The sequence below is a fragment of the Chrysemys picta genome, chromosome 9 (assembly GCF_011386835.1).
Source record: "Chrysemys picta bellii isolate R12L10 chromosome 9, ASM1138683v2, whole genome shotgun sequence".
Classification (NCBI taxonomy): Eukaryota; Metazoa; Chordata; order Testudines; family Emydidae; genus Chrysemys; species Chrysemys picta.
In genome coordinates, this window is record NC_088799.1 from 84,355,395 (window position 1) to 84,381,627 (window position 26,233).

The following is a 26,233-nucleotide window of genomic DNA, read 5'->3' on the forward strand; positions in this document are numbered from 1 at the left end:
CATCCAACCCTTCCTCTCATTCCTAACTGCCCCCTGGGCACCCCTGCCCCATCCAGCCACCCCTTCTCCCTGACCGCCCCTGGCACCCCTACCCCTGACTGCCCCCTGCCGCCCCATCCAACCCTCCTCTCCTTCCTGACTGCCCCCCCAGGACCCCTGCCCCTATTCAACCCCCGTTCCCTGCCCTCTGACTGCCCCGACCCCTATCCACACCCCTGATCACCACGCCTAACTCCCCTGCCCTCTATCCAACTCTCCTGCTCCCTGCCCCCTTACCACGCTGCCTGGAGCACCAGTGGCTGGCGGTGCTACAGCCGCACCGCCCAGAGCACAAGGACAGTCAGCCATGCTGCCCGGCTGGAGCCAGCCACGCCACCGCGCAGCACAGAGCACCGGGTCAGACTGTGGCTCTGTTACTGCACTGCCCGGCCCGGCAAGAGCTCGCAGCCCCACCACCCAGAGTATTGCGCCGGCGGCACAGTGAGCTGAGGCTGCGGGGGAGGGGGAACAGCAGGGGAGGGGCCGGGGGCGAGCCTCCCGGGGCAGGAGCTCAGAGGCTGGGCAGGAGGGTCCCATGGGCCGGATGTGGCCCGCAGGCCGTAGTATGCCCACCTCTGGTCTACAACCTCCCTAGGCAATTTATTCCAGTGCTTCACCACCCTGACAGTTGGGAAGTTTTTCCTAATGTCCAACCTAAACTGCCCTTGCTGCAATTTAAGCCCATTGCTTCTTGTCCTATCCTCAGAGGTTAAGAAAAACAATTTTTCTTCCTTCTCCTTATAACAAGCTTTTACATACTTTAAAACTGTTATGTCCCCTCTCAGTCTTCTCTTTTCCAGACTAAACAAACCCAGTTTTTTCACTCTTGCCTCATAGGTCATGTTTTCTAGACCTTTAATCATTTTTGTTACTCTTCTCTGGACTCTCTCCAATTTGTCCACATCCTTCCTGAAATGTAGCGCCCAGAACTGGACACAATACTCCAGTTGAGGCCTAATCAGCATAGAATAAAGCAGAAGAATTACTTCTCGTGTCTTGCTTACAACACTCCTGCTAATACATCCCAGAATGATGTTCATTGTTTTTGCAAGTGTTACACTGTTGACTTATATTTAGCTTGTGATTCACTGATCCCCCAGATTCCTTTCGCAGTACTCCTTTCTAGGCAGTCATTTCCCATTTTGTATGTGTGCAACTGATTGTTCCTTCCTAAATGGAGTACTTTGCATTTGTCTTTATTGAATTTCATCCTATTTACTTCAGACCATTTCTCCAGATCATTTTGAATGTTAATCCTATCCTCCAAAGCACTTGCAACCCCTCCCAGTTTGGTATCATCGGCAAACTTTATAAGTGTACTCTCTATATCATTATCTAAATCATTGATGAAGATCTTGAACAGAACCGGACCCAGAACCGATCCATGCAGGACCCCACTAGTTATGCCCTTCCAGCCTGACTGAACCACTGATAACTACTCTCTGGGAACGGTTTTCCAACCAATTATGCACCCACCTTATAGAAGCTTCATCAGGTTTGCAGGCAAGCATAGCACTGAAGAAGACTTTTAATTAGTTATTGCTTTTGAAAGCAACTATGGAGCAGTTGAAAATAACCAAAGACAAAGCTAGATACAGGAAATTTTGGGCATGTTCCTGAAAGATGCAAATCATTTTCCACTGATTTCAATGGGAGCTGAAATTACTCAGCAGGTCTCAGGATCATGACTTTACCAGTAGCATGTGTTTATGCACAGAAGAGGTGCCTAGAATTCTAATGTGACCTTGGGACAGCAAGTTGGAGGGGTCATGCTGCCAAAATGGTCACAACAGCATGTGCAGTACCAAAAAACAATAAACTCAAAAAAAAAAATCACAATTCAGATCTATGTGTGTGTGGGCATGCACATATGTGTGGGGGGAAAAGCAGCAGTTGTTGCTTAGGGTTTAAAAACTGAAGATTCATAGCTGCAGCAACATATTTGCACAAAATATCCATCTGCCCCACTGCTCTACATTTTGAAGATGTCTGCAAAACTCAGAAATTAAATACATGAACTAGGAAAATAGGTTGGCTTGATGTTATCACTGCTGCTTCATGTGCTGTAATTAGATTTCCTTACCATTTTCTTTCACCCCATTAATCAGGATAGTTTCATGGTCTTCTGAGGCACAATCCTTATCTTGTTGGTCATCCATCAATTTAACCTCTTATTGTTCATTCCATGCCCCGCTGCATCTGGCCAACCTGTACATTTCCAAAAACATAATTACAGTCATTAAAATTCCTGAAATAAGCTCACAGAACTGTGAATAAAAGAAAAAAGCATTACACACACCTACTAACCCGGTTTAGGAGGACAAACACTATTTATTATAACAAAGTAGCTATCATATTTTCACTCTTCTACTCCAAAAGCTCCCCCAGTCCAATGTATTTCAATGGAGTTAAAAAGAGATGTCTCCATTTTCTTCCCAAAAGAATAACAAGCATCAGTAACACCATGTCTTTGCATTTGTTGAGGAATTTTTCACTACAATCAAGAATTTTACTTCAGTGCAAATCCAAATTTCAGTGGCTCCCCAGAGAGGATGACTTGGTTAAAATGAGACTCCCAGCTTATGGACAGCGACACCATTCCCAGCACCTGTGCTGTGGCTGCCAAAATGTTTCATTCAGTGGGCCAGGGAGCCCAGTAAAAGATCTATTGACATATTTTAATCAAAGAGGCTCCCCATATTTTTAGTAAAATTTCCCAGTCATAAACTATGCATCATTTGGAGTATTTGCATGCAACTTTAGGAAGATTAACTTTTAAGTATGACAGATGCTCTACATTTTTCAGTTACAGGCTGCTTAATAATGTCGCCTGCCTGTTAAACATGCGTTCAGGAGAGACACAGTCTAAAGTAGTAAGTGGGCCAGCTTGACTTCTTTGGAATGGGCCGCTTGCTGTGTGAGGAATCTTTGGTGGGAGGAGTACTGCAGTTTGGTAAGGAGCTTAAACACATCATGCACTGACATTAAACAAATCCATCCTGTCCATCTCTTGTGGTTTTCCGGGTGGAAGAAATGTGCAATGATCATTCATTTCAAATAACCACAGATTAGGGTTGCCAACTTTCTAATTACACAAAACCGAACACCCCTGCCCCACCCCTTTCCTGAGGCCACACCCTTTCCTGAGGTTTCACCTCCTGCCCCACCCCTTCCCTGAAGCCCCGCCACCACTCACTACATTCCCCCTCCCTCAGTGGCTTGCTCTCCCCCATCCTCACTTTCACTGGGCTGGGGCAGGGGTTTGGGGTGCAGGAGGGGGCTCTGGGTTTGGGGCAGGGGCTCAGGGATGGGGCAGGGGGTTGGGGTGCGGGCTTACCTCGGGCGGCTCCCAATCAGCGGCGCAGCAAGGCTAAGGCAGGCTCCCTGCCTGTCCTGGCTCTGCACAGTGATCCGGAAGCAGCCAGCAGGTCCGGCTCCTAGGTGGAGGTGCGCAAGTGGCTCTGCCCGCGGCTCTCACTCGCAGGCACCACTCCCACAGCTCCCATTGGCCATGGTTCCCAGCCAGTGGGAGTGCCGAGCTGGTGCTCGGGGTGGGGGCAGCGTGCAGAGCCCCGTGACCCCCCCTGCCTAGGAGCCAGACCTGCTGGCCGCTTCCGGGGTGCAGCGCGGTGCCAGGACAAGTAGGGACTAGCCTTCCTTAGGCCCACAGCACCACCGACTGGACTTTTAACTGGACTGGAGCTGCCAGGATCCCTTTTCAACTGGGCGTTGCAGTCCAAAACCTGACACCAGGCAACCTACCACAGGTGAGTATAGTTGGATGACTGCACATTCAGCTATCCACACACATATTTGAACTGCTTGCTTGCTCATTTCAAAGCACCACGAATATGTATGTGTGGATGATCTCACATTCTGATCAGGTATTTGGAATGCTGCACACTGTAATAAATACCCCTATTTATTTGACTCTGCCATCATCTCTGGTGTGTAGTGGTGATTCTCTAACTTGCACAGAGGCCAGTCAGCACAGGATGGAGAAGCTGAAGCCAGCTCCCTGACAGCTAACCTCCACCCCTATCTAAGTACATTTGTCATTCACACTGCACACCACATTTCTCCAGAAAGAAAACACCGATCCAGACACAGAGCACTGGCAAGCTTGGACAGCATGATTCCAGGCCTTTTTTAAAAAGGCCCCACTACCCCCACTGGGATTTAATTTAGGTGAATACATGAACGACCATAAGAATGTTTTAAGAAAACATGTATTCATGAACGTTTTAAGAAAACATTCTCACACCAAAACTGGGAACGTTTCCCCACACATTTGTTTCCTGCAGTTTTATTCTATATCTTCCCATTGGCCCTACTAATGAGCTGTATGTAAGCTGCAGGCCATTGAATTGAGGAGTAAGATAACAGTGCAACATCTGAAACTGATTCTCCTATTTAAACTTTCCATCAGTTGTTCTCCAAATCAGATCATCAAAAAAATTCAAAATGTACTTTTTTTCTGTTTTGTAAACCAAGGGGATGCTCAACAAGGCTTATGCAGACTGGTATTCCTGAAGTAGAGGTAGCTCTCTCCAAAGACAGAATGTGGACAGACATGAAAGCAATATTCCTGAGGTCAAGTTCTGTTGGACAGGCTCAGTGTTACTGTCTCACAAAGAATGTTCTCTAAATAGTATTAATCTCTCACAGCCTATCTCTGTCCTATAGGCAATAATGATATTGCAATGTATATAGAATCTTATTGTGTAGAAAAATCCTTTGATCAGTTTCCTTCAAGGAAGCACTTGTTCCTTTTCCTATAAACTTAACAGAAAGCATGGCTAAAATCTACATTTACTTATTTTGCAGGGGCTGAAATCAAACCTAGGGCAGAGGAAGGAACACCCCCAAATTATAAGTTTAAAATATCTGGACTGCTTTCTACATTTGTCACCTACCAGGTAATCTGAAGGCCTAAAGTGCTAGCTGTGTTATCAGTTACTATACATGTGGAGCCTGATTCTGCTCCCACTAGTATTAGTTTTACACTGATAAACTCCATTGACTTCAACTGAAATGCTACTGAGTTACGCGTGTGAGAGCGCAGAATTTGTCCACTTGCTTAATTCCTCGTGAAGGTGTCACAATGTATTTTGCTTCTCCTCTACTAGACTCAATGAGGCACTTGAGTGTCCTTGACAGATATACACATGGAGAGGACCTTCTCAGACTGGGAGGGTCAGTCACTTCTTTGCTCCAAGGCTCCAGTGTCCCAGTAGGGGAAATGGGCAGGCTAGTGGCAGGAGCAGGCATGCCAGGGTGAGGCAAAGGAAGCATCTCTTTCCCAGCCAGCTCTTGGTCCCACAGTGATTCACCAGAAACATATCAGATCACCTGGGATTGTGTGATCTTGTCTGTGGAAACCCCAGTTCTGCTCGGAGTCCTTGGCTGATGATTGGGCAGGAGGCTGCCCAGTGCTAGAGCTGGTTCAGGGGCAAAGGGCCTCTGCACAGATGGCCCTGATCTCTTGTAGATCTTTGGGGATTCTTCAGGTTCACTGCAGGGCCCTGTGGCCTGTTCCACAAAGGGCAAAACCTGCTCCCTCAAATGACTGACTGGGAACAAATAATGCAATGGGATATTTGGAGAGATTTCCCCCTCCTCCCGCCGAGGCCCCTCCAGCAGGTTTTACAATGGGAGGAGGGGTGATCTGGCTCACAGTATTTTCAGGCACAGCAGTGCTGGTCTCGGGGATGTCTTGCAAGTGCGTACAGTGGGTGAAGATAAAGAAAACCAATAGCCATGTCATCTAGCGTCTGGCTGCTGATATATATGTCCACAGCTCGATGCGGATCTCCTGACTCAACCTTTCCACGTGCCAGCATTATCTTCTGAGGCCAAATACATCTCCAAGCATGGAAAAATCCATCCTGGAAAATAAATATTCTACTGTGGGTATGAACTGCCTGGAAAATGGAAACTGATCTATAGCTATCAAGTCAGCTTTATAAATAGAGATAAGATACACATACCTATATACACACAGAGGCCAATATTAGGTAGGTAGATGATGGGGTGGTGATAGCTCCATAGTTAAGGCTGCAACAGGGTTTTAGTTTAAAGCTGAATATACGGAGGGTCAGTAGCCCTCAGATGAAACCCAGCAAAGCAATTCCAATATTCAAATGCCTATTGAAGTGTCCATTGCTTGTGTTTGTTGTGGATAGGGAATTGAGGGAAATCTTTTTTACGGAGTGGAGGAGAAAAAAACACCACCATGGGAGATCCGATTTTCTGCAACAGAGCTGTAAATAAGTGCAAGTGTTGGAGTGAGGTTTGTATGTGCAGTTAGGTCTTAGAGAAAAGCTCCAGAGAAATTAATTACATGTCAAAGCCTCTGACAGGACTTAGAAGAATTAGGATACTTTTGAATGAAAACATATACTTTAAAAAACACACCAAGTAAATGTCTCCAAGATATTTATGGACTGTAAAGTAACAGAGCAAAAGAGCCCAGGTTTCCCCACAGTAAAAACAGACACAGCACACTCTGTGTTCTCATTAATAACAAAGTCTTCCCTCTTCTTGGAGTGCTGTATTCATTAGGCCTTTCACAGAATAAAAAAACATGAATTGCAAAGCCCTCTCTAGCTAGGGCTCTAGGGCAGGTGCTTCTTCCGCAGGCATCAAACTGTAGCAAGTGAAAAAAGAAACAAAGCAGTCCAAAATATAGATACATTTCCTTCCCAGCTATGAGGGCTGGAGTCCTTCTCGTAGACTTTCTGACCTCCCATTTCCCTTCCTAAGCAAAATCAGCGTATTGTATACCTCCTGCTAGGTTAGCCGAAACGTAGCAAGGGCCACCTGCCAAGCAAATCCAACTTCAAACCCCTTTGCTGGATCTGGAGATGTTCCTGTGGAAGATACAAGATACTGAATTCTCTTCAGAGAGCATCTTGGGGCAATCAGCTACCAACCCTGAACTCCGAAGTACCCTTGTACTCAAAGAACCAGTATACCCAGTCCAGACACAAAAAGAAGAACAGGAGTACTTGTGGCACCTTAGAGACTAACAAATTTATTAGAGCATAAGCTTTCGTGGACTACAGCCCACTTCTTCGGACACAGAAACTGAAGGACCTTATTTTCCTTCTAATTTCTAAGGCTGTCATAATCATCCTTCAACTAGTTCAAGTATTCTACTTGATCCTTGATATTTATAATAAATTGATATCTTGTGTGTGACTATATTTAATATTTTCATTTGCCAATAGACAGGGGATCTCAGTCTGTCATTTGTTCCATTCCAGGGTACCTTAAAATGCCTAGTATAAAAGAATCCACTCCTAATAGAGGTGGACGAAATAAAAATGGATGCCCTGGAACTGGAAGTACTTCTTCTGCTTGCTTTATTTTACCAATGGTGTTGGCTTTATTTATAATAGAGGTACCCACATTTTCCCCAGCAACTTGCCAGGAACCAGAGGACCCAATAAAATCGAACAGATTGCACCCACCCTCATCTTTAATAAGATGATCCAGACTGCAGAAAATACAGGTTGCAACATCCAATTTAGCCAGCCATTCAGATCAGGATGAACATAGTGTACTAGGAACAGTAATCTCTGTAGCCAGTATATCTGTGTTAAAGCTTCGTCCAGCCATAGGCTGCATGGTAGAGCACCATAAGCCACCCTTTGGCTACCTGATGCACAACTTTGAGTTGCAGTGATTCTGGAGCATGAAGACAACCTTATAAAGCAGGAGAGCTGTTTGTGTGTAAAGTTGCTATAATTGTGATTCATGATTTGATATAATTTTCATTACATGATCATGTAGCGTTTCTCAAATAATGCAATATCCTACTTGTTCCCTATAATCTTAGGCACACAGGGAGCATCTTGCAGCAGTGTGCATGCCAGACAAACAGAATCCACAAGAATCTTGTATAGGAAATGCATACACTATTCATCAGATTATGCATACTTTCAACACAGAGAAATAGTTTCAATTTAGATGACGTAGTTGGGCCAACAGAATTTACAGGTAAGGTAGCTTCACAGTCTTATCCCCTGAACTAAATCTGAAGAAGGCTATGCAGCTGACTGAAAATTCCTTTGCAATCAGGTATGTAAGGTAAATTCATGGATGCTAACAAAATGATTAAAATCCATACCTTAGAGCAGGGGTGGCCAACCTGAGCCTGAGAAGGAGCCAGAATTTACCAATGTGCATTGCCAAAGAGCCACAGTAACACGTCAGCAGCCCCCCGTCAGTTCCCCCTGCCCCCAGTGTCTCCCACCCGCCAGCAGCACCGCTGATCAGCACCTAACCCTCCATCCCTGCGCCTCCCGCCCGCCGCGATCAGCTGTTTTGTGGTGTGCAGGAGGCTCGGGGGGGGGAGGGGAGGAGGAGGAGCAAGGGCACAGCAGACTCAGGGGAAGGGACGGGGGCTTTGGGGGAAGGAGTGGAGTGGAGTGGGGCCAGGGCCTGGGGCAGAGCCAGGGGTTGAGCAGTGAGCACCCTGTAGCACATTGGAAAGTTGACACCTGTAGCTCCAGCACCAGAGTTGGTGCCTATGCAAGGAGCCGCATATTAACCTCTGAAGAGCCACATGTGGCCACCCCTGCCTTAGAGAGAAGAGAATTTATCATATCTTATAAAAACTAAGTCAATAAAGATCAGATGCCACACATTTTTATGTAATGATGCAGAAAAATGTTGCTTTATTTGAGGAAATAGTATGCTTTTAAAGTCTGTTTTTTAAGGCAAAATACTGGGTTAAGGCAGATTGTAGCCTGTAAGATATCAGTCCAGCTCGCCATCTGTATCCAGGTAACAATGTGGAATGCAAATATTTAAGGGGGAGGGAGGAGAGAATCTGGACAGCTGCCCCAACTGCCTGGGAAGCAATGTTTAGTTAAGTCTCGGATATCACTGAAAGAAGATGTGGAGATGTCACCCTGTGGCTGAAACATTTTTCTGCATGTTAAATATTCACCCCTGGGTCTCAGATGTGGAATCCAAATACTCTGGTACTGCTCTAGCTTTAGACAATGTGAGATTCCTTTCTGTGACTCTGAGTGCCTCCTCATCAGCCTTCTTTTATTCATAATCATAGGAATATTGGTCATATCCACTGCTGAATCCCCAAATGATAATACTACGATCTGAGAATCTCAAAGTGTCCCCTGCATTAATGAACTGAGCCATAAAACAACCCTGTGGAGCCGGAAAACAGTATTATCCCCATTTTACAGATGGGGAAACTGAGGCACAAAACAGTGACATGACTTGCCCAAGAAAACACAGCAGATCTTGGAGTAGGACCCAGAAGACCACTAGATCACACTGATTTCCAGACCACCTTTTCTAGTCTCACCGAATGGCTAATTTCCAGTATCACTATGTATGCTACAGTGTATGTGAAAGTATATACATTTATATGTCCATCCTAACCATCTGCATCCCAGCCAGTCAAAAAACATCATCTCTTCACAGCAAGAGAACTAGTGACATCATGGCTATGTTTTCTGTGGGCAGTGCCCTTTTCTGGGGTCTAGACTCCTTCGATTTAGGTAACAAAAGAGATGTCTGATGCACTAAACTCATTATCTTTCATGAGCCACAGGTACACAGTTTACTGCTAAGCTCTGAGCCTGAGAGAGCTATTAGTTGTCTAAAATGCATGCCTGGCTAGCACAGCACCTTCCTTTTTGTGTTGGTGGTGAGTAGGCGGTTCCTTAATGATCTGGCAAACATCCTTAGCATAGTCCCCTTGTAATTGTTTCATCAGTACCTTGCGTGGATTCACACACACAGCTCGTTCACACTGACACTTTGCTGGTCCTATAACCATTTTCTTCCCCACTGACGGTCATTCAGCATCAATTATTTTTTTGTTTGATTAAACTTTTTCAAATGAAGAGGAAGTCAGTAAATTTCACCACTCTCCCTATATAAAGCAACAAGCAGGGGGTAGGGTGGGAGGGAGATCATAAACAAAGGCATTTATCAGCTTTTGCTGGAGGTGTTCGTCTTTGCATATTGAGTAGCAGTGCTGTAATTGTTTCATTAGAAGGACTCCGGTTCGGCCTGCAGCACTAACAGTGTTTAGAGTACAGAGGAAAAAATACTACAGGCAACACCACAGCAAAGATCAATTGATAACTGCGCCGTGCCCGACATTAGTTAATACATCGCAGCTTTATTCACTTAAGGCAGCCAAAGAATCATCCCTCAGTAAAAATAAAAATCTGGATCCATGCACACAGTATTGGTGCAGAGCAAGAAATGATGGAATAGAAAGATGAAGGATGTACTGTATATGCCTTACATCGCCACTGCTACACTTGCAAGTCATTTCCCACTTCTAAGGCCTGGTCCACACTAACCCCCCACTTCGGACTAAGGTACGCAAATTCAGCTACGTTAATAACGTAGCTGAATTCGAAGTACCTTAGTCCGAACTTACCGCGGGTCCAGACACGGCAGGCAGGCTCCCCTGTCGATGCCACGTACTCCTCTCCGGACTAGGAAGTAAGTATAGACGTACCCTTAGTATTTGGCTTTACTCAAAGCAAGCTTTTGCATGTTGGCTGAAAACTAACTAATTTGTCTCTGCCGAGCTTTCTCTAAGGCTGGCAAAGAAGTAATCTCAAGGAGACTTTGCATTGGGTTTATAACAGTATTCTAGGTAAGTCAGCAGCACTGATGCAAACATAGGGATTGTAAATATATAAATAAATTTAAAAACAAAGTGAAAGATGCTTTTAAAAATGGTTTTAATCCCCTCTTACTGCTGGAAGAAGTTCTGAGCCCCAGCTCACAAAGAATTCTGTAGAGATAGCATCAGACACAAACTGAAAGCAACCTAGTAAATGTTAAACTAATTGTGAATTCAAGGTTACATGCTGGTTCCCCTGGAAAAACAAAATAAGATCTTGGTTAACTCATCATCTGCAATAAAACTGAATCTGCTAGAATAGCTTGTAGATTCTGACAAGGCAGACTAAACATTTGCAAGGAAAATATGCCTGTGCTTCGAAGACAGAGTAATCATGACACACAGACCAATAAGGCTGATTCTACCTGGTGACCGAGGATTAATAATCCTCCAACAAAGAGCACACTGGAGCCACAGTCAAATTACTGCTTCCCTCACCCCCCTCTTCCCAAACTTGTATTGCTCTGTATAAACGGGCATTATGGAAGAAGAAATGTGACTCCTAGATGAAGGCTCTAAATGGGAGGGTAGCCAGGATAACTCCATGTGTCCAGGGACTCAGACAACTGCTACTAATATGCAGCAAACATTTTATAACAGCAGTACACATGACACTACCTAACAGTTCATTTCCAACGCACCGCACCAACCTTAACTAATTTATCCTCACAATAGTTTAATATGTAGATCAGGCCATTATGTAAACAGAATTTTATCACAGGAACATTTTTGTGGGACACTTTGTTAAATTAATGGGAGGCTGGCTGCATGACACTAGTTTCAAGACGAGGAAATCTTTGATGGATGGAGTAAAACATTAGGGACCTCCATCATCCTGTACTTTTGTTGTCATTTACAAATGTGCCACCAAATGAGAATTCTCCATTCAGTCAGGTAACAAGGTGTTAAGGTTTCCTTCGTACTTTGAACTCTGGGGTACAGATGTGGGGATCCGCATGAAAGACCCCCTAAGCTTATTTTTACCAGCTTAGGTTAAAAACTTTTCGAAGGCACAATTTTTTTTTTGCCCTTTGATGAGTACTGCTGCCACCATCAAGTGATTTAGACAAAGATTTAGGAAAAGAACCACTTGGAGTTCCTTTTCCCCCCAAAATATCCCCCCCAAGTCCCCTCACCCCCTTTCCTGGGGAGGCTTGAGAGTAACCAAGGTGAGCACAGACCAGACCCTTGGGTTTTTATTGGTTCTTTTGGTTAGGTGCCAACTAGGTTATTTGCCCTTCTTAACCCTTTACAGGTAAAGGAGGGATTTTATGCTACCCTTAGCTATATGTTTATGACACAAGGTAACTGTGGATGTTGTAATGTGACAGCACAAGGTGCAAGGTAGGGATGAATCAGGCTTTTAGCCTCTAGTCTCATGATGAAAACTCACCAGAGAAGTGGCTGTGTGGTGCAGCTGTACCGTGGTGCATTACTGAGTAGCTCATAGATCGAGAAATCACCGCTAATGCAAATGGCCAAATCTGGACCAAAAAAATCCAGCTTCTAAACTCTAACTAGATGTTTTTATATGGCTCATGCACATATTTAAGACCTAACAAAAGAATATGAGCTTCCATTGCAGTGGCCAAAAGGGTGATCATTGGATACATAAACGGGAATCTCAAGTAAGAGTAGAGAGATTATTTTAACTCTGCACTTGGCCCTGAGGAGACTGCTGCTGGAATACTGTGTCCAGTTCTGGTGTCCACAAATTCAAGAAGGATGTTGATAAACTGTAGGAGGGCTTAGAGAAGAGCCACGAGAAGCCCTATAAAGTCTACACTTAAAATTTAGGTCAACCTAGGTATGATAATGACAGGTGTGAAAAATCCACATCCCTGAGTGCTGTAGCTAAGCTACCTAACCCCTGGGGCAGACACAGCTAGGTCATTGGAAGAATGCTTCCATCAATCTATCTACTATCACTTGGGGAAGTGGTATTCCTACAGTGAAGGGAAGAAAAGTCGATATAGGCCTACAGAGTTACGTCACCATACCTATGCTGTTATAGTCCCTGTTAGGATAGTCATGGCCCAAGAAGCTCCCCTTAAATATCTACTGCTGCTGCTGGGAAAAGAGAGGTGTGAAAGAAACTACCTCTGGTACCATGGCAGCTGAAAGAGGACCCTACCAGCAAAAAGAAGCAGGGATAGAAAGCTCACAACGCTGTATTTTTAATTAAGCTTTCCCACCAGGTGAGTTTTTGAAAGCTCTTTCAGAGGCAGCATTCACCCAGTCACTCACCCAGAATCAAGACACTTCAAGGGATTTAACAAAATCCATACAATACCTCGATCTTTTCATACTGCCTTTTAAGCTTACCTTTTTATTCACCTAGCCTCAGTTAAAAGGCCTGTGAGGCAGAGGCCTTGAGGATATTATGGCAGCCGTTGCAGGTTACACAAAAAACTGTACAAACAACTCAAGTCCTCATTCAGATTTTTAGAACTGTTTTTTTGGATGGTAGCAGCCGATTATGTGGGGCTTTCATCTATTTTGAGCTCAAATTGATTGGCAATTTTGAAGAATGTGTTGCAAATTGCTATGCTAATCATGGTAAATCAAGCCATGTAACTATATTAAAATAACATTAGCACTGAGACAGAAACTGAGAAAACCAAGGAAATGCTGAGTTAAGGTTTCTTGCTCTGGAATCTTCATCTTGCCCACTTGTGCCTTGATATTTTCTGCCATTATGTGTTGTGAGATTCTAGAAGGCTGCTCATCCATTCGTCATTATAATGCTTAGGAACATAAAGAATGTTTTACATTTTCAAAGCAGTGGGGGAATATTTTCAGAAAAGTGAGTTTTTGTGACACCCACGCTTTTGCACCCACACTTGAATAGCGGGCACCAATCTTGGTACTTTTGCTTCAACCTACCTAATCACAGGCACAAATTAGAGAGTCAGGGGTGCAGATCTGTGGCCACCATATATTTAAAATGAAGATGTAAAATGCACCCAGAAAAGATCTTTTGCCTGGCCATAAAAGTCGATGTATACCCCATACGGTAAACCCATAGCTGGAGAGTCTGGGGAAGGAAAAGTATTCGAGGTTCCCTTCACACTGAGTTTCCTCAAATTCTTGTGTTGGGGGTATACAGGGTTGCAACTTGCCAAAGAAGCTGGGGATCTGCCAGAGGAATATTGCAATCTGCATGGAGGCCCTGTACGTCTGCATCCCCTCTCCTGCAACTTGGCAGTGTGCTCCAAATGCTGCCAGAAAACCGCATAGAGGTGGCCTCCTCTACAAACTCCCCTTTAAGGAGGCTTCCCCAGCATGGAGGGACTCCAGATAAATAGCGATACAGCCTCAGAGTGTGTTACCTTTTGCAGATTCCCAATGGTTTGTAGGGAGAGGTGTGGATCTGCCCTGCCCTCCTACATGCATTCCAAACCCCACAGAGAGTACTCTGCAGGGCCCCAGAAAGAAGTGGAATGTGCTATGGAGATAGCTGGCCTCTGCCCTTTCTGACGGGCCAAAGGAGATCAGAGTGTCCCTTCCTCATGCAGCACTCGGGAACAAACTGGGCTCTAACTAATTAATCTCCATAAAACGCCTTTTTGAGGGATGTTATCTCCATTTTGCTGGGGAGGATACTGAGGCACAGAGTTGCCAAGAATCACAATACTTCTATGACATGGTTTGGGACAAGGTTACTCTTCTGAACCTGTTTACTGGCATCAAAGAAATATTGGCTACAATGGATCAAATCTTAGGTCAAACACTACATGTTTGCTGGTATAGCTTAATTTGGTATAATTTAAAACTAACCCAAAACTAAGGTCACTTTAATTCTGAATCAGATTGTCCACACAGGGGTTTAATGCACTCTAACTAGTCTACTTTTAATTCACACCTTTAGTTAATTTGGATTAACTGTCCTGTGTTTCCCTGTGTAGCCAAGCCCTTGTACACTAGCATACAGTACTGAATACAAGTGTCACACATGTAGGGTGACCAGACATCTCGATATTATTGGGACAGTCCCGATTTTAGGGGACTTGTCCCATGTTCCGACCTTACATCGGTCAGGACGCCCTTTGTCCCAATATTGGGGACCATCTGGATCACAGCCGCGGCGCCGCCGCTCACCGCTTCCTAGGGCAGCTCCCAGCACCTGCCCGCCAGCCGGAGCGCCGCGTGCTGCAGGGGCGGGGCTTGCAGGCGCCGGGAGTGAGCAGAGAGCCCTCCACCCCCCCCACCCGACCCGCAACCTTAGGAGCCATGGGGACCAGCCTGCCGGATGCTTCCCCGGACAGGAGCCACCTCAGGTGAGCACTGCCGGGACTCCCCACCTCGCCCCCTGGCAAGTCCCTCTGGCTCTTAGGGTAGGGGGGCTCTGCGTGCTGCGGTGCCTGCAAGCCCCGCTCTGCGGCTCCAGCAGCTCCCATTGGCGCCTTTTCCGGCCAATGGGAGCCACGGAGCTCGCGCTTGTGGTGGGCGCAGCATGTGGAGAGTCTGGAGACTCCCCTCGCTGCTCTCACCCTAGGAGCCAGAGACCTCCCAGCAGGGCTGGTGAGTGCGGCCAGGGAAGGGGGCAGGGTGTGGTGGAGTGAGTGTCTGGGAGGTGTGTGTGGCATGCTGGGCTGTGAGGGTGCAGGGGGCCCTGGGCAGTGGGGGAGGTATGCGTGTTTTGGGGTGCTAGACAGTGGATGCCTGTTGGGGGGTGCTGGGCAGTGGGGAAGATCTGTGTGTGTCAGGGCACTGGGCAGTGCGGGTCTGTGTGGGGCATTGCATAGTCGTGGTGGTGCAGCTGTGGGGAAGGGCACTGGGAGGGAGGGGAAATCTGTGAATATTGGGAAACTGGTGAGTGGGGTTCTGTGTGGGGTGCTGGGCGGCTGTGGGCAGGGGGGCGCTGGGCAGGGTATGTGCGCACAGCACTGTGCCTTTGTGGTGGAATGGCTGTAGGGGGGCTCTGGGCATAGTGGATCCAGGGGAGCTGTGTGGTGCAGCATGGGCCCACCCCCAACAGGAAGGGGCACGCTGATACCACAGGGCCAGGTGGACCAGTGTGCCTCTGGCTCTGGTCGGGGAGGTGCACTGTGTCTGTCTGTCTCCCCCCTTCCCCCCCGCCCCTGCTCACCCAATGTGTCCTGATATTTCACTCTTGCGATCTGGTCACCCTACACACATGGTGCATCTCCAAAGAATAACTCCAGTATGTTGACAGGCTCTCTTCCTTTTCCTTTCAGCAAGCAGTATTTCCTCTCGATGGTGACTGGATCATTGGGCTGAAGTGGCTCAGCGGCATTAGGTCACTGCTAGTACTGTGCTATCAGAGTATATTTCTGTTCTACACAGCTGTTGCTCCCCATTGCATTGATATGCTAATATTTCATTACTATGTCCCCCTTATGTATTCTTTGTGTAGCTTGGGGGGGAAATGACCTGCTTACTCTCACTCTTAAGATATGATTGGGTATGAGAGGTGAAGTACTGCTGAATTTATGCTAGGATTTAAAGGGTTGCTGTCAACTTGTAACTCACAAAGTACTTCATTTTTTTCACCTCTGTTAACAATCTAACAATACTACAGAAGTGAAAGATTTTTAAGTATCTAATTTCAGTATTATTAGCTCTCTTGATTTTATCGTAAGTTTCATATTTCGTGTTGCATTTAAAGCCCCAACTCCTGGAGTCAAGCAGTTACAGGAGAATCACATCTTTCCTTTAAAACAAAAAGTACATTTCTAGCCCTTGTGGCTGCAGAGAAAAGCACGAACACACGACCCAAGTATAATCTTAAAGGCTCAAAAAAACAGAAGGCAAATAATAAGCACCCAAAATGTACTTTTAAAAAAATTATGATTAAATTTCATGATTTTTGAATGATCTGGCAGTTGACAATAGTATTATTTACTTTTAAACATTTATCCAGTTTATTTACTTTTTACATTTCACTCAGTTCAGTGAAACTCAGCCTGTCAGTTTCACTTTCTAGTCTCATGCCTTAGCACGCTGTCATTATGTTTGGGGATCTAAAACTGCAGAACAATATATTTAATTCATCCTGTTTTTATTGACAGTCAAAATAAATAAATAAAATGTTTTGATAATGTTTCAAATTAGATTTTGTACATTTAAAAAAAAATACATCTCCATTTTGCACAAAAGGACCAAATCTTTTCTCTGCCTGTGTATTTTTTCATACTACAACTAATAAATAATAATTATCATTATTTTTTAAAAAATGGTTTACTGAAGCTTATTTAAAGAAATACATTCCTGAAAATTTTCAAGTTTTTAACATTTAGAAGCTTTCTATTCAAACCAAAAATAAAATAAAATCTAGAACAGATTAAAAATCTACCCTTTAAAAAAATTCAACTCTAAAATAGCTCAATGGATTGAAACCATTTTTGTATGATTTTTTTTTAAAATTGCATCTGGGCTGACAGCTTGAACACTGAGTTGCAGTCCAATGAAATAGAAATGCCAACTCAATCTTAACTGTAGTGTTGCTACCAGTTGCTATAATGATCTTAATCAAAGAGTATTGTGATAAAAAAGAACTCTGGTTTGACTGCCTTTGGCACGTCCTAGTTATCACAGTGTCCAGATTTCACATTATGCATTCAGAGAAGTAAAACTCCTTCCCAGAAAATTCCATATTGAATTTTTCTTTTTAGTCAAACATAAGCATATAGCACTTCTACCTTTCTTAAAATCTTTGTGATCGCTCAAAATGTTCAGAAAAGTAAATGAATAGTAGAAACCATTGTCAATCCATGCTAAATTCCAGAGGAAATGCTTTGAGCAATGACAACTTTATGTTCATTGTGCTGAAAATAAAGTTCCATTTTATCCCCTTATTCTGAAAGGACAACTGGAGAAATGACAAAAATATGTTGAATTTGATTACACTACATATATGCAGCAGATACTCCAACTACTTGGTGAGTTTACAGCGTATGTATGTAAGTAAGTCTAACTTGCGAACACATGGGGGAAAACAGCACAACAACCCTAGATAAACAGGTCAAAGAGCAAAATGAAAACGAAGAACATCTCGAAGACATTGAAGAAACTGAAGTGCCAGTAGTCTGGGTCCATATTTTAAAGAACAACATTGTTAGCAAAGAAGCTGAAGAGATGATCTGAGGCCCACGGTCAACCTTGGACAGATAACACCAGTGGTTAGAGAGAGACTTTTCTCCTCAAAGGACCTGATCAAGGCAGTTAATAATAAACTTAAGTCTGAATTTATTTATATTTTGTAAAATTGAACAGTGAGCCAGCATCTTTTCCTAGGCAGAGCCCCTGCTTGCCAGGATTCAGCACAAAAAGTACTTTTTATAGTCTAGTTGGAGATGCTGCAACTCACTATAATGGGCTTTGCACTTTTATAACCATCTCTTAATTAATGCGACATCTTAGGCAAGTCAGCATTTCCCTCTTTAAATGATGCTATTCAACTTGTTCTCCCTCAATCACTATTTGGGTTTGCAGAGGTACTGCCAAAATCAAACGCAAACTTAATAGTTGGATGGGATTATTTTTTTAAAATCCTTCCATATTTTCTGATGATAATACCATGCTAAGCAAATAGCCTCACACCAAGCCAACCCTTGCTGCGCTTATTCAAATAATACCACTGACCACAGCATCTCCTCCATTGGCTTTGGTGGGATTAATCACAGGACTTGGCCCAATGTATTTAAACTCCCACAATCACTACCATACTTTACCATCTCCCTACACCCACAGACTGAGTGAGACCTATTCACTGCTGAGTATAACATCCCATTTTATAAACGCCTGTGTAAGTGTGTGTCATGCATGCACACATGGAGAGTTCATTGCACTATAATCTCCAATTACCTGGTTCAAGTTCTGATGATATTTCTGCAGCTCTTGTGCCTTCCTTAGACAAAGATGGGAAGAAGGATTGATGAAGACATGAGACTGGGAGATCAGGGTTCTATTCCTGCTTTGTACTTCCTCTGTGACCTTAGTCAAGTCACTACCTCTGTGTACTGTAGTTTCCTAATGTGTAAAATGTGGCTAATACTAATTCCCTTCCTCATATTGAGGATTAATTGCTTATCAAGAAATTTAATATAATCATATAGAAGGTACCATATTCATTCAAAATACTGTTGGTAAACAAGATTCAGAGCTCACATGTAAATAGCTGCAATGCTATTCAAACATATCAATAATATTGTAATTTTACACTAAGGAGAACATCTTTGCTTCACACAAACATTCTTATGATTGCACCATGTATATTTATTAAGAGAAGCAAGTTGTACATGTATTAGTAGGCGTAATATGTTTAAGAGACACTCTTGAATAGATTTCAATCCAAAATTTAGGCTTAATAAATATCAGGTTTTTACAAAGCCTAATATCAAGAGGACACTTTATTTGTTATTTATTAGCTTCAATTAAAACAGTTTTTTTAATTTAAATTCCCCCATCCCCCAGTGTTTTCAACCTGAAAAATGCAGCATTGTGCTAGTGCATGAGAGCCAGAAAGTAACACGGATTAGAAACTGATGAGAATCAAAAGTTGAATTGGTCTATATTCATTGTCCAAGATCAGTGAAGTGCAAAAAGTAATCAATCAGCCTCAATAGTGAAAAGAAAATTAGATTATTAAAACTGAAAGAGTTTTAAAATCTATCTAAGGGGTTCAGATTTTTAACCAGAGAGTGCCCCTTCTAATCTGATTTATTAGAGTAAACTATGGATATAGGTACTAATGAAGAGGAGTTATTCGCATACAAAGAAACAAACCTTTGGAGTAACATTTCTTGGTGTCATTTCTTCTTTTCATAAGGTGAAAAGTAAATTATGCTATTTTCCCAGGTGCCATTAAATTATGCCAAGCTGGAGTGTCAAAAACTGACAGCATCCTATACAGACACTTATTGTTCACCCTCATTTTCACCTTTTTAACTCTTGTGTATAAATTACAAATCAAGACTCTCCTCCATGCTTCCACTAAAGGGAACTGCTTTAGTGAGGATGCATGACTTGGACTAAAGCCTAGCGGTGAACAATTGTCACCTGTCAAACTGTATGCTACAGTTCCTCAGTTTATCCACTGACCCCAACACATGGCTGGCCTGCTATTTATCACTCCAAGCTACAACACTATAGACATACAAAGTTCAGACAAAGAGAGAAAAATCAAATGTTGCATCAATTTAAAGCCCCCTCCAACCTACTACAACCATTCCTGGTTTCCATAAGCCAATAAGCCTATTGCAAATTATGGTCCAAATTCTCCTCTAGTTTACACTGGTGTAACACTGGAGTAGCTCCACTGACACCAACGTCACTGAGAGCAGAATATGCCCCTCTTTGTTTAAAAGGTGTTTTACATGTTATCATCTGGATCATTTGACTTTCTTGCATAAAAACTGCTGTAGTCTGTACAAAAAAAAAAAAATCAAGCAATTATGCTACTTCACCGAGAGCTTTGATTTTTGCAGTTGGTGAAAAATCCTATGATTTATTGTTAGATTTATGAGACTAACACAGAGACTTGCAAAGGTTTGGAGGTGGGGTAGTCTAGCTTTCAGTCCTGTATGTAAAAAGCAGATTTCCTTAGAAATTCACAGCCTCACAGACATTACTATAGAGGAGCAGGAGACATTTTTGCCCTTTCCTAGCAGCTTATATATTATTCCTTTAAAAAAAAATGTTCAGAGAAATGTGGTGCCTTTATTCCCTTGTGTTGTTTAAACCTTTTTTCACGACACCACACAATGAGCTTTCTTAGGGAAGTAGAACACTATCTTCTCCTAAGACCACAGTGAAGCAGTTACAGCTTCAGTGCGGTGAGAGGAAGGCGCAGGGGGGAAGAAAGACTGAGAATGAGTGAGGGTACAATAGGGAACATGAATTACTGAGGAAAAAATGAAATCAAGTGTGAGTATAATTGCAAAGCATCAGCTTACTTCCGGCACTGGGGGAAAAAAGGGAATTATATACGATTCAGGAGCATGACAAAGAATCCCTTCAACGAGTTGTCTTTTATCACAACTTCACTGGTATACAGCACAGGGAGAAATTGCATCATGTCAGTAGCAAGTTTATAAAGATAAACTGGCTCTGCAGAGAGTAGAAAGATGCTGGAAGTTACCTTGTGTTTTGTTTATCACATTGCAATAAATCCTCCAAGAACAACATAAAGAGGATATTAGAGATAAAAGGTACAGATGCACTTAAAAGGTCAGTTCCCATAATTCTGAGGCTCAAACCGAAGAGTATGGCCCACAGCATGCAATAAATCTAGAGCATTCTTAGGCAAAGGTCCAAAGCTGTTTGGTTTGTTGGGTGTTTGTTCTAGAGACAATGAGAGTGCATAACCTAAGTATTACACACTCACATATGCTGAGCACAAACATCAAACAAGGACACTTCATTTAGACACCCTAACTCTTCATCTGGGCTCTCAACCTCAAATTTAGGCACCCAAATATCCATTTTTTAAGTATGAATTTGAGCTTTCACATGCTGAAATGAAGAAAACTAGTTTAGGCTATGGATTTAAAACTGGGGTCACCATTCCAAGTATCATGAAAACCGTGGACATTTTCCTATGCAATAAAACCTGGAATTTCACAAGATAGCAGTTTAATTTCTGAATTATTACACATCTAATATGCCAACTGTGTACAAGTGAGTGAGTGTGACACTACCTTCTAGGGCTGGCCCAAGGAAAAGAACAATGACCCCCAGCTATTTCTGTCAAAGCTAGAGGCATGTTTTTAGAGCAGAAGGCAGAGGGTTCCAATCTCAACTCTGCCAGGAACTGATAAATCTTTACCAAGTCCCTACTCAGGCAAAACTCCTAGTGAAGGAAAATGGGAGTTCTGAGCAAGGACTAGGTAATGAATGAGTTAGAAAGCTCAGGGTTAGTGCTCCTGGTAATGGAATAAGAATACAATATTTTTTCAGTGCTACCTTCAGAACTTGTTGAGTACAGTGGTGGTGTTACTTTATTTAAGGTCTTTTCCTGCTTGCCTTTGTACTTTCCCCACAACGAACTGCTTCTGGTTTAAATGCAAATAGTGAAGACGTAGTCCTAGGATCTGTTTTTAAATTCCAAAAGAGGAGACTTCTAAGTTTATCTCAGAAGGACACTGGAAAGATGAATAGAGAGAAATTATGCAGAGAAAGAGAAAATATTCAAAGAGTAGAATTACGCATGCATAATTGCATGGCTCCCTAGGGTGCATGGACAAGCGCATGCAGTCACTTTGTGAAATAATTTCCCACAACTACTGTATCCTAATTATACTGCCCTAAGTGGAGAAAAGCTAATTTTTAAACAGTCCTGATGGGGTAACTGGGAGAGCCATGAGGAGGTTTTAACCCCTTATCTACTGCTGCAGGTTTCCAGGCAGAGAAGCAAACACAAAAGAAGTATGAAATGCAAGCATGATGATGCATCTTTATTTGTCAATGTAAAGGTGTCCTGTAACATACGAGAGAGACCCCGACCAAGTATCAAGAACTTCTGGTTTCTGAATTAGCTGAGACAAGGAACAGATAAAAAGAAATGGGCCTGAATCAGAACACTGGGCTTGAACTCCTCTTGGACTGTGGAGATGATTGGATTCAGACCCAAACTTTGGCTCCATTTGCTCTCGAAAGACAAGCTAACTTCTGTTTTGCTAACGTTATGTGAAGCCCTGCATGAAATGGGTTGAAAATTAATATGATGTAGGGGGATGTACTGTCATCTCCTAAGAAGTGAAATGGAAGGAGGGTGAAATTCTGGTCCTATTGAAGTCGATAGCAAAATGCCCATTGACTTCAGTGAGGTCAGGATTTCATCAGGCAGATTAAAGGGGAGAAGTTACGGAGCACTGGAAGAAGAAAAGACACACCCTGTAAAAGCTTCCTCCAGTATCTAATGAATATAGTATTCTTCCCCTAAGACCTAACTCCACTCAAGTTTTTGTAGCATCTTTTCACCCAAAAGGACCCCAAACCACTTTACACATTCTATACCTTTATATAGAAGAATCACTTCATCCACCACTGAAATGTAGCCACCTCTGGGTGCTACAAAGCAGCTGTTTAATGGCATATCTCAATGCTAGACAATGATTTAGGACACTAAGGACCTATTCCAATGCCAGCTGAACTCAAGGTAGTTTTCATGCTTACACATGAAGCAAGTGGTTCCAGGTACAGACATGCTAAGGTACTTCTTGTTTTAATATAGTTATTACATCTTACAGTTTGTACAAATAGGTAGCACTACACACAAGCATACGGGATGGATAAAAACACACTATAACCATACTGAGCAAAGGGGCATGTTTTCCTGTGTGTGCCTGTATACCTCCCAGTAAGATGACAGGAAATATGTGTCTGAATTGAAAGCAAGCTACTCCGTGTTCCATAATGTAAAGCTTGCTAACATCCTCCTTCCAATGACTCACTGAGACCCAACTGTTTATGATAGCTATGAAGTCAACATAGTTCACTTGGTTCATTTTATTAAAAAGCACTAAAATTACTTTAAATTAATTACTTGTTCTATGCTTCAACTCCACATAAAGTTCAAAGAGAAAATAAAAAGAAATAGTAAGACAACTCCAGCTTAAAATAAGAAAAAGTGAGACAACACGTGCTTCCCATGTTGCCTTTTGATTTCCTCTGAGTCAAAAGTCTCCATAAACTGCGTTCTATTATTGCCAACTTCTATGAATCTAAATTAAGTAAAAATATTGCCTGAAATCTTTCCACTCCCATAATTTTACTAGACTTTTCTCCATTAATCTGACCCATATGCCTCTGTTCTTTTGTGATTTTTTTTTCAGCTGCAAATAGATATTGCAAAAATACCATGAAGTCACTAAAGTGTTTCAGTTGTTATTTTTCTTTATTGGCACAGATGTTGATTTCTTTTTAAATCAAAATTATAATCTGATGCTGCTAAAGAAACCTTCTCCTCAATTCTCCCCAATACAATACTGCCAAAGTGTGTAAATGTTTGTTATTTCTCTAAAGGACACCCTCGCCCCCGCCCAAAAAACACAGCATTAACAAGTTCTGAAGAATATGACTTCAAACTATTCTTTATATTAACTTGATTCCTAGATTCGTTGCTCTGGGTGAGAAAAGAGAATCTTCTCACTCCCAATTTCATTATTTTGAGTCCTCTGGGTATTCTGTTCTTTGCATTTCTCAAATTGCTCATTTGGGGAGCTTTTCCCATCTTTTTCTCCCCAATTGCAAAATCCTCCATGAAGTCTGCTCTTTTGAAGCAAGAATTAGGGCTATTAGTCTTGGCAATGTAAGCCAAATGCTTCAGGTCTAGCAAATGCACCTGTCTATTCAGAAATTCATTCTCTTTTCTAAAAGATCATCTCCAAAATTTCATCTTTATTCATAGATTCATGGAGGTTAAGGCTAGAAGGGACCATTTCATCTAGCCTGACCTCTTGTATAGCACAGGCCAATAAATTCCATCCAGTTACCCCTGTATTGAGCTCAATAACTTATGTTTGACTAAAGCATACCTTCCAGGAAGGCAGTCAGTGTTGATTTGAAGATATCAAGAGATCCACCATTTCCCATGACAGTTTGTTTCAATGGTTAATTATCGTCACTGTTAAAAAATTGTACCCAATTTCTAATCAGAATTTTTCTAGCTTCAGTTTCTAGTCATTGTTTTTTGTTGGGCCTTTCTCTGCTAGGTTAGAGAGCTCTTTAGTACCCAGTATTTTCTCCCCAAGAAGGAACTTATACACTGTAATCAAGTCATCTCTCAAATCTTTGAGATAAACCGTTTGAGCTCTTTAAATCTCTCGCTGTAAGGCATTTCCTCAGCTCCCAAATAATTTTTGTGGCTCTTTTCTGCACCCGCTCCATTAGTTCAACATCCTTTTTAAAATGTGTACCCCAGAACTGGTCTCCCCAATGCCATATTCAGAGGTAAAATCATCTCTGTACTCCCATTCCCATTTACACCCCCAAGGATCACATTAGCCTGTTTTGCCATGACCTTGCACTTAGAGCTCATGTTGACTTGCTTGTCCACTCTGACCCCTAAATCATTTTCAGAGTCACTGTTCTGCAGATACAATCTCCCTTTCTTGTAGGTAGGGCCTGCATTCCTTGTTCTAGAGCTATAAATGTGCATTTGCCTGTATTAAAAAGCATTTTGTTTGAATGGGCTCAGGTTATCAAGCGATCCAGATCACTCTGTATGACTCCCCGTCCTCTTCATTATTTACCACTCTCCCAATCTTTGTCTCACCCACACTTTTTATCAACAGTGATTTTATATGTACATCCACACTGTTAAGGAAAATGTTGAATAGTGTTGGGCCTAGTTCTGAACCCTGTTGAACCCCACTAGGAACACCCTCATTCATTGATGATCATCCTTTTACAACTACTTTTTGATATCTGTCAGTTAGCCAGTTTTTAATCCATTTAATGTGCACTCTATTGATACTGTAGACTGCCATACTTAACTCAGAATATTGTGCGGTACCAAGACAAGTCTAGGAATTTACTCCTACACAGTTATCTCTATCAATCTAACTTGTAATCTCATGAAAGAATGAAATTAGTTTTTTTAACAAGGCCTATTTTCCATAAAAACATATTCATCTATGTTTAAATACATTTGACATCTTTTTAGTCCAGATACCTAAAGAACCTACATTCCAGTCAATTTCACTGATGAAATGCTTAAGTTTAGAGTCATGGTCATTTAGGTGGGCCTGAAATTTGCTTGTTTAATGCTCCAGGTGCAGAAATATCATCAGAAGTATCTGAAAGCAAATGCACGAGCCCCTAATCAGTTATATCAAGGCGCAACTTTATTAACTGTCAATAAGTAGGAGCCTCTGAGGCCAGCCACTAGATGGAGACATGACTGCATGTGCTAAGTCAGTGTATTACACATGCATGTATTTAGCAAGCACATTTAGGGATCTGGCATCTTCATGATGAATTTTACTCCTGGGGGAATTCTGCGCCAAAAAATTAAAAATTCTGCACATAATATTTTAAAATTCTACAAATTTTATTTGTAAAATAACACTACATAATCACACCATTTTCAATTATTTTGTTAATTTATTTCAAAATACCTATTAGCAAGTATGTCTGTAACAATACAGAGACACAAAAATTTCCCCCCAGGAATAGAGAGTTAAAGAAACTCCTATGACAACCCAATTCCTGTTTCTCTGCCCCCTTCCCTCCACAGAACCCAGCCCGAGGGCCAAACACCCACAATTCCCCCCCCCCCCCCAGCCAATACACCCAAACCCCCTACCCTCCAGAGCCCAACTGTGGGGCCTCCCCTTGCCCAGATACCCGGCACCCCTTCCTCCCCAGAGCCCAGCCATAAGGCCCCACCCTGCCCAGATACCTGCACTCCTACTCTTCAGAGCCCAGGGATCCAGAGGGAGAAACAGCCTGATGCTGGATCCCATGCTTGCAGTGAATTTTCTGTGCGCTGCCGTCTCCTTCCCTCAGGGCATGTGGGGAACTGCAGTTGCTGGGAACCCT

At 42.8% G+C, this 26,233-nt stretch overlaps 1 protein-coding gene across 8 annotated transcripts in view; it reads right to left on the bottom strand.

Annotated features, from left to right (window-relative positions):
• Nucleotides 1-26,233, bottom strand: part of NEXMIF (neurite extension and migration factor) — a 243,365-nt gene that overhangs the window by 18,177 nt on the left and 198,955 nt on the right. For 7 of the 8 annotated variants that reach the window (XM_042851038.2, XM_065556595.1, XM_065556592.1 and 4 more), the window contains one exon: nucleotides 2,123-2,247. In XM_042851038.2, coding sequence (XP_042706972.1) covers nucleotides 2,123-2,198 — 76 coding nt within the window. In that variant the 5' untranslated portion in view covers nucleotides 2,199-2,247. Of the gene's footprint in view, nucleotides 1-2,122; nucleotides 2,248-6,825; nucleotides 6,912-26,233 lie in introns of all 8 variants that reach the window. The other variant, XM_065556596.1, reaches the window with a different exon arrangement.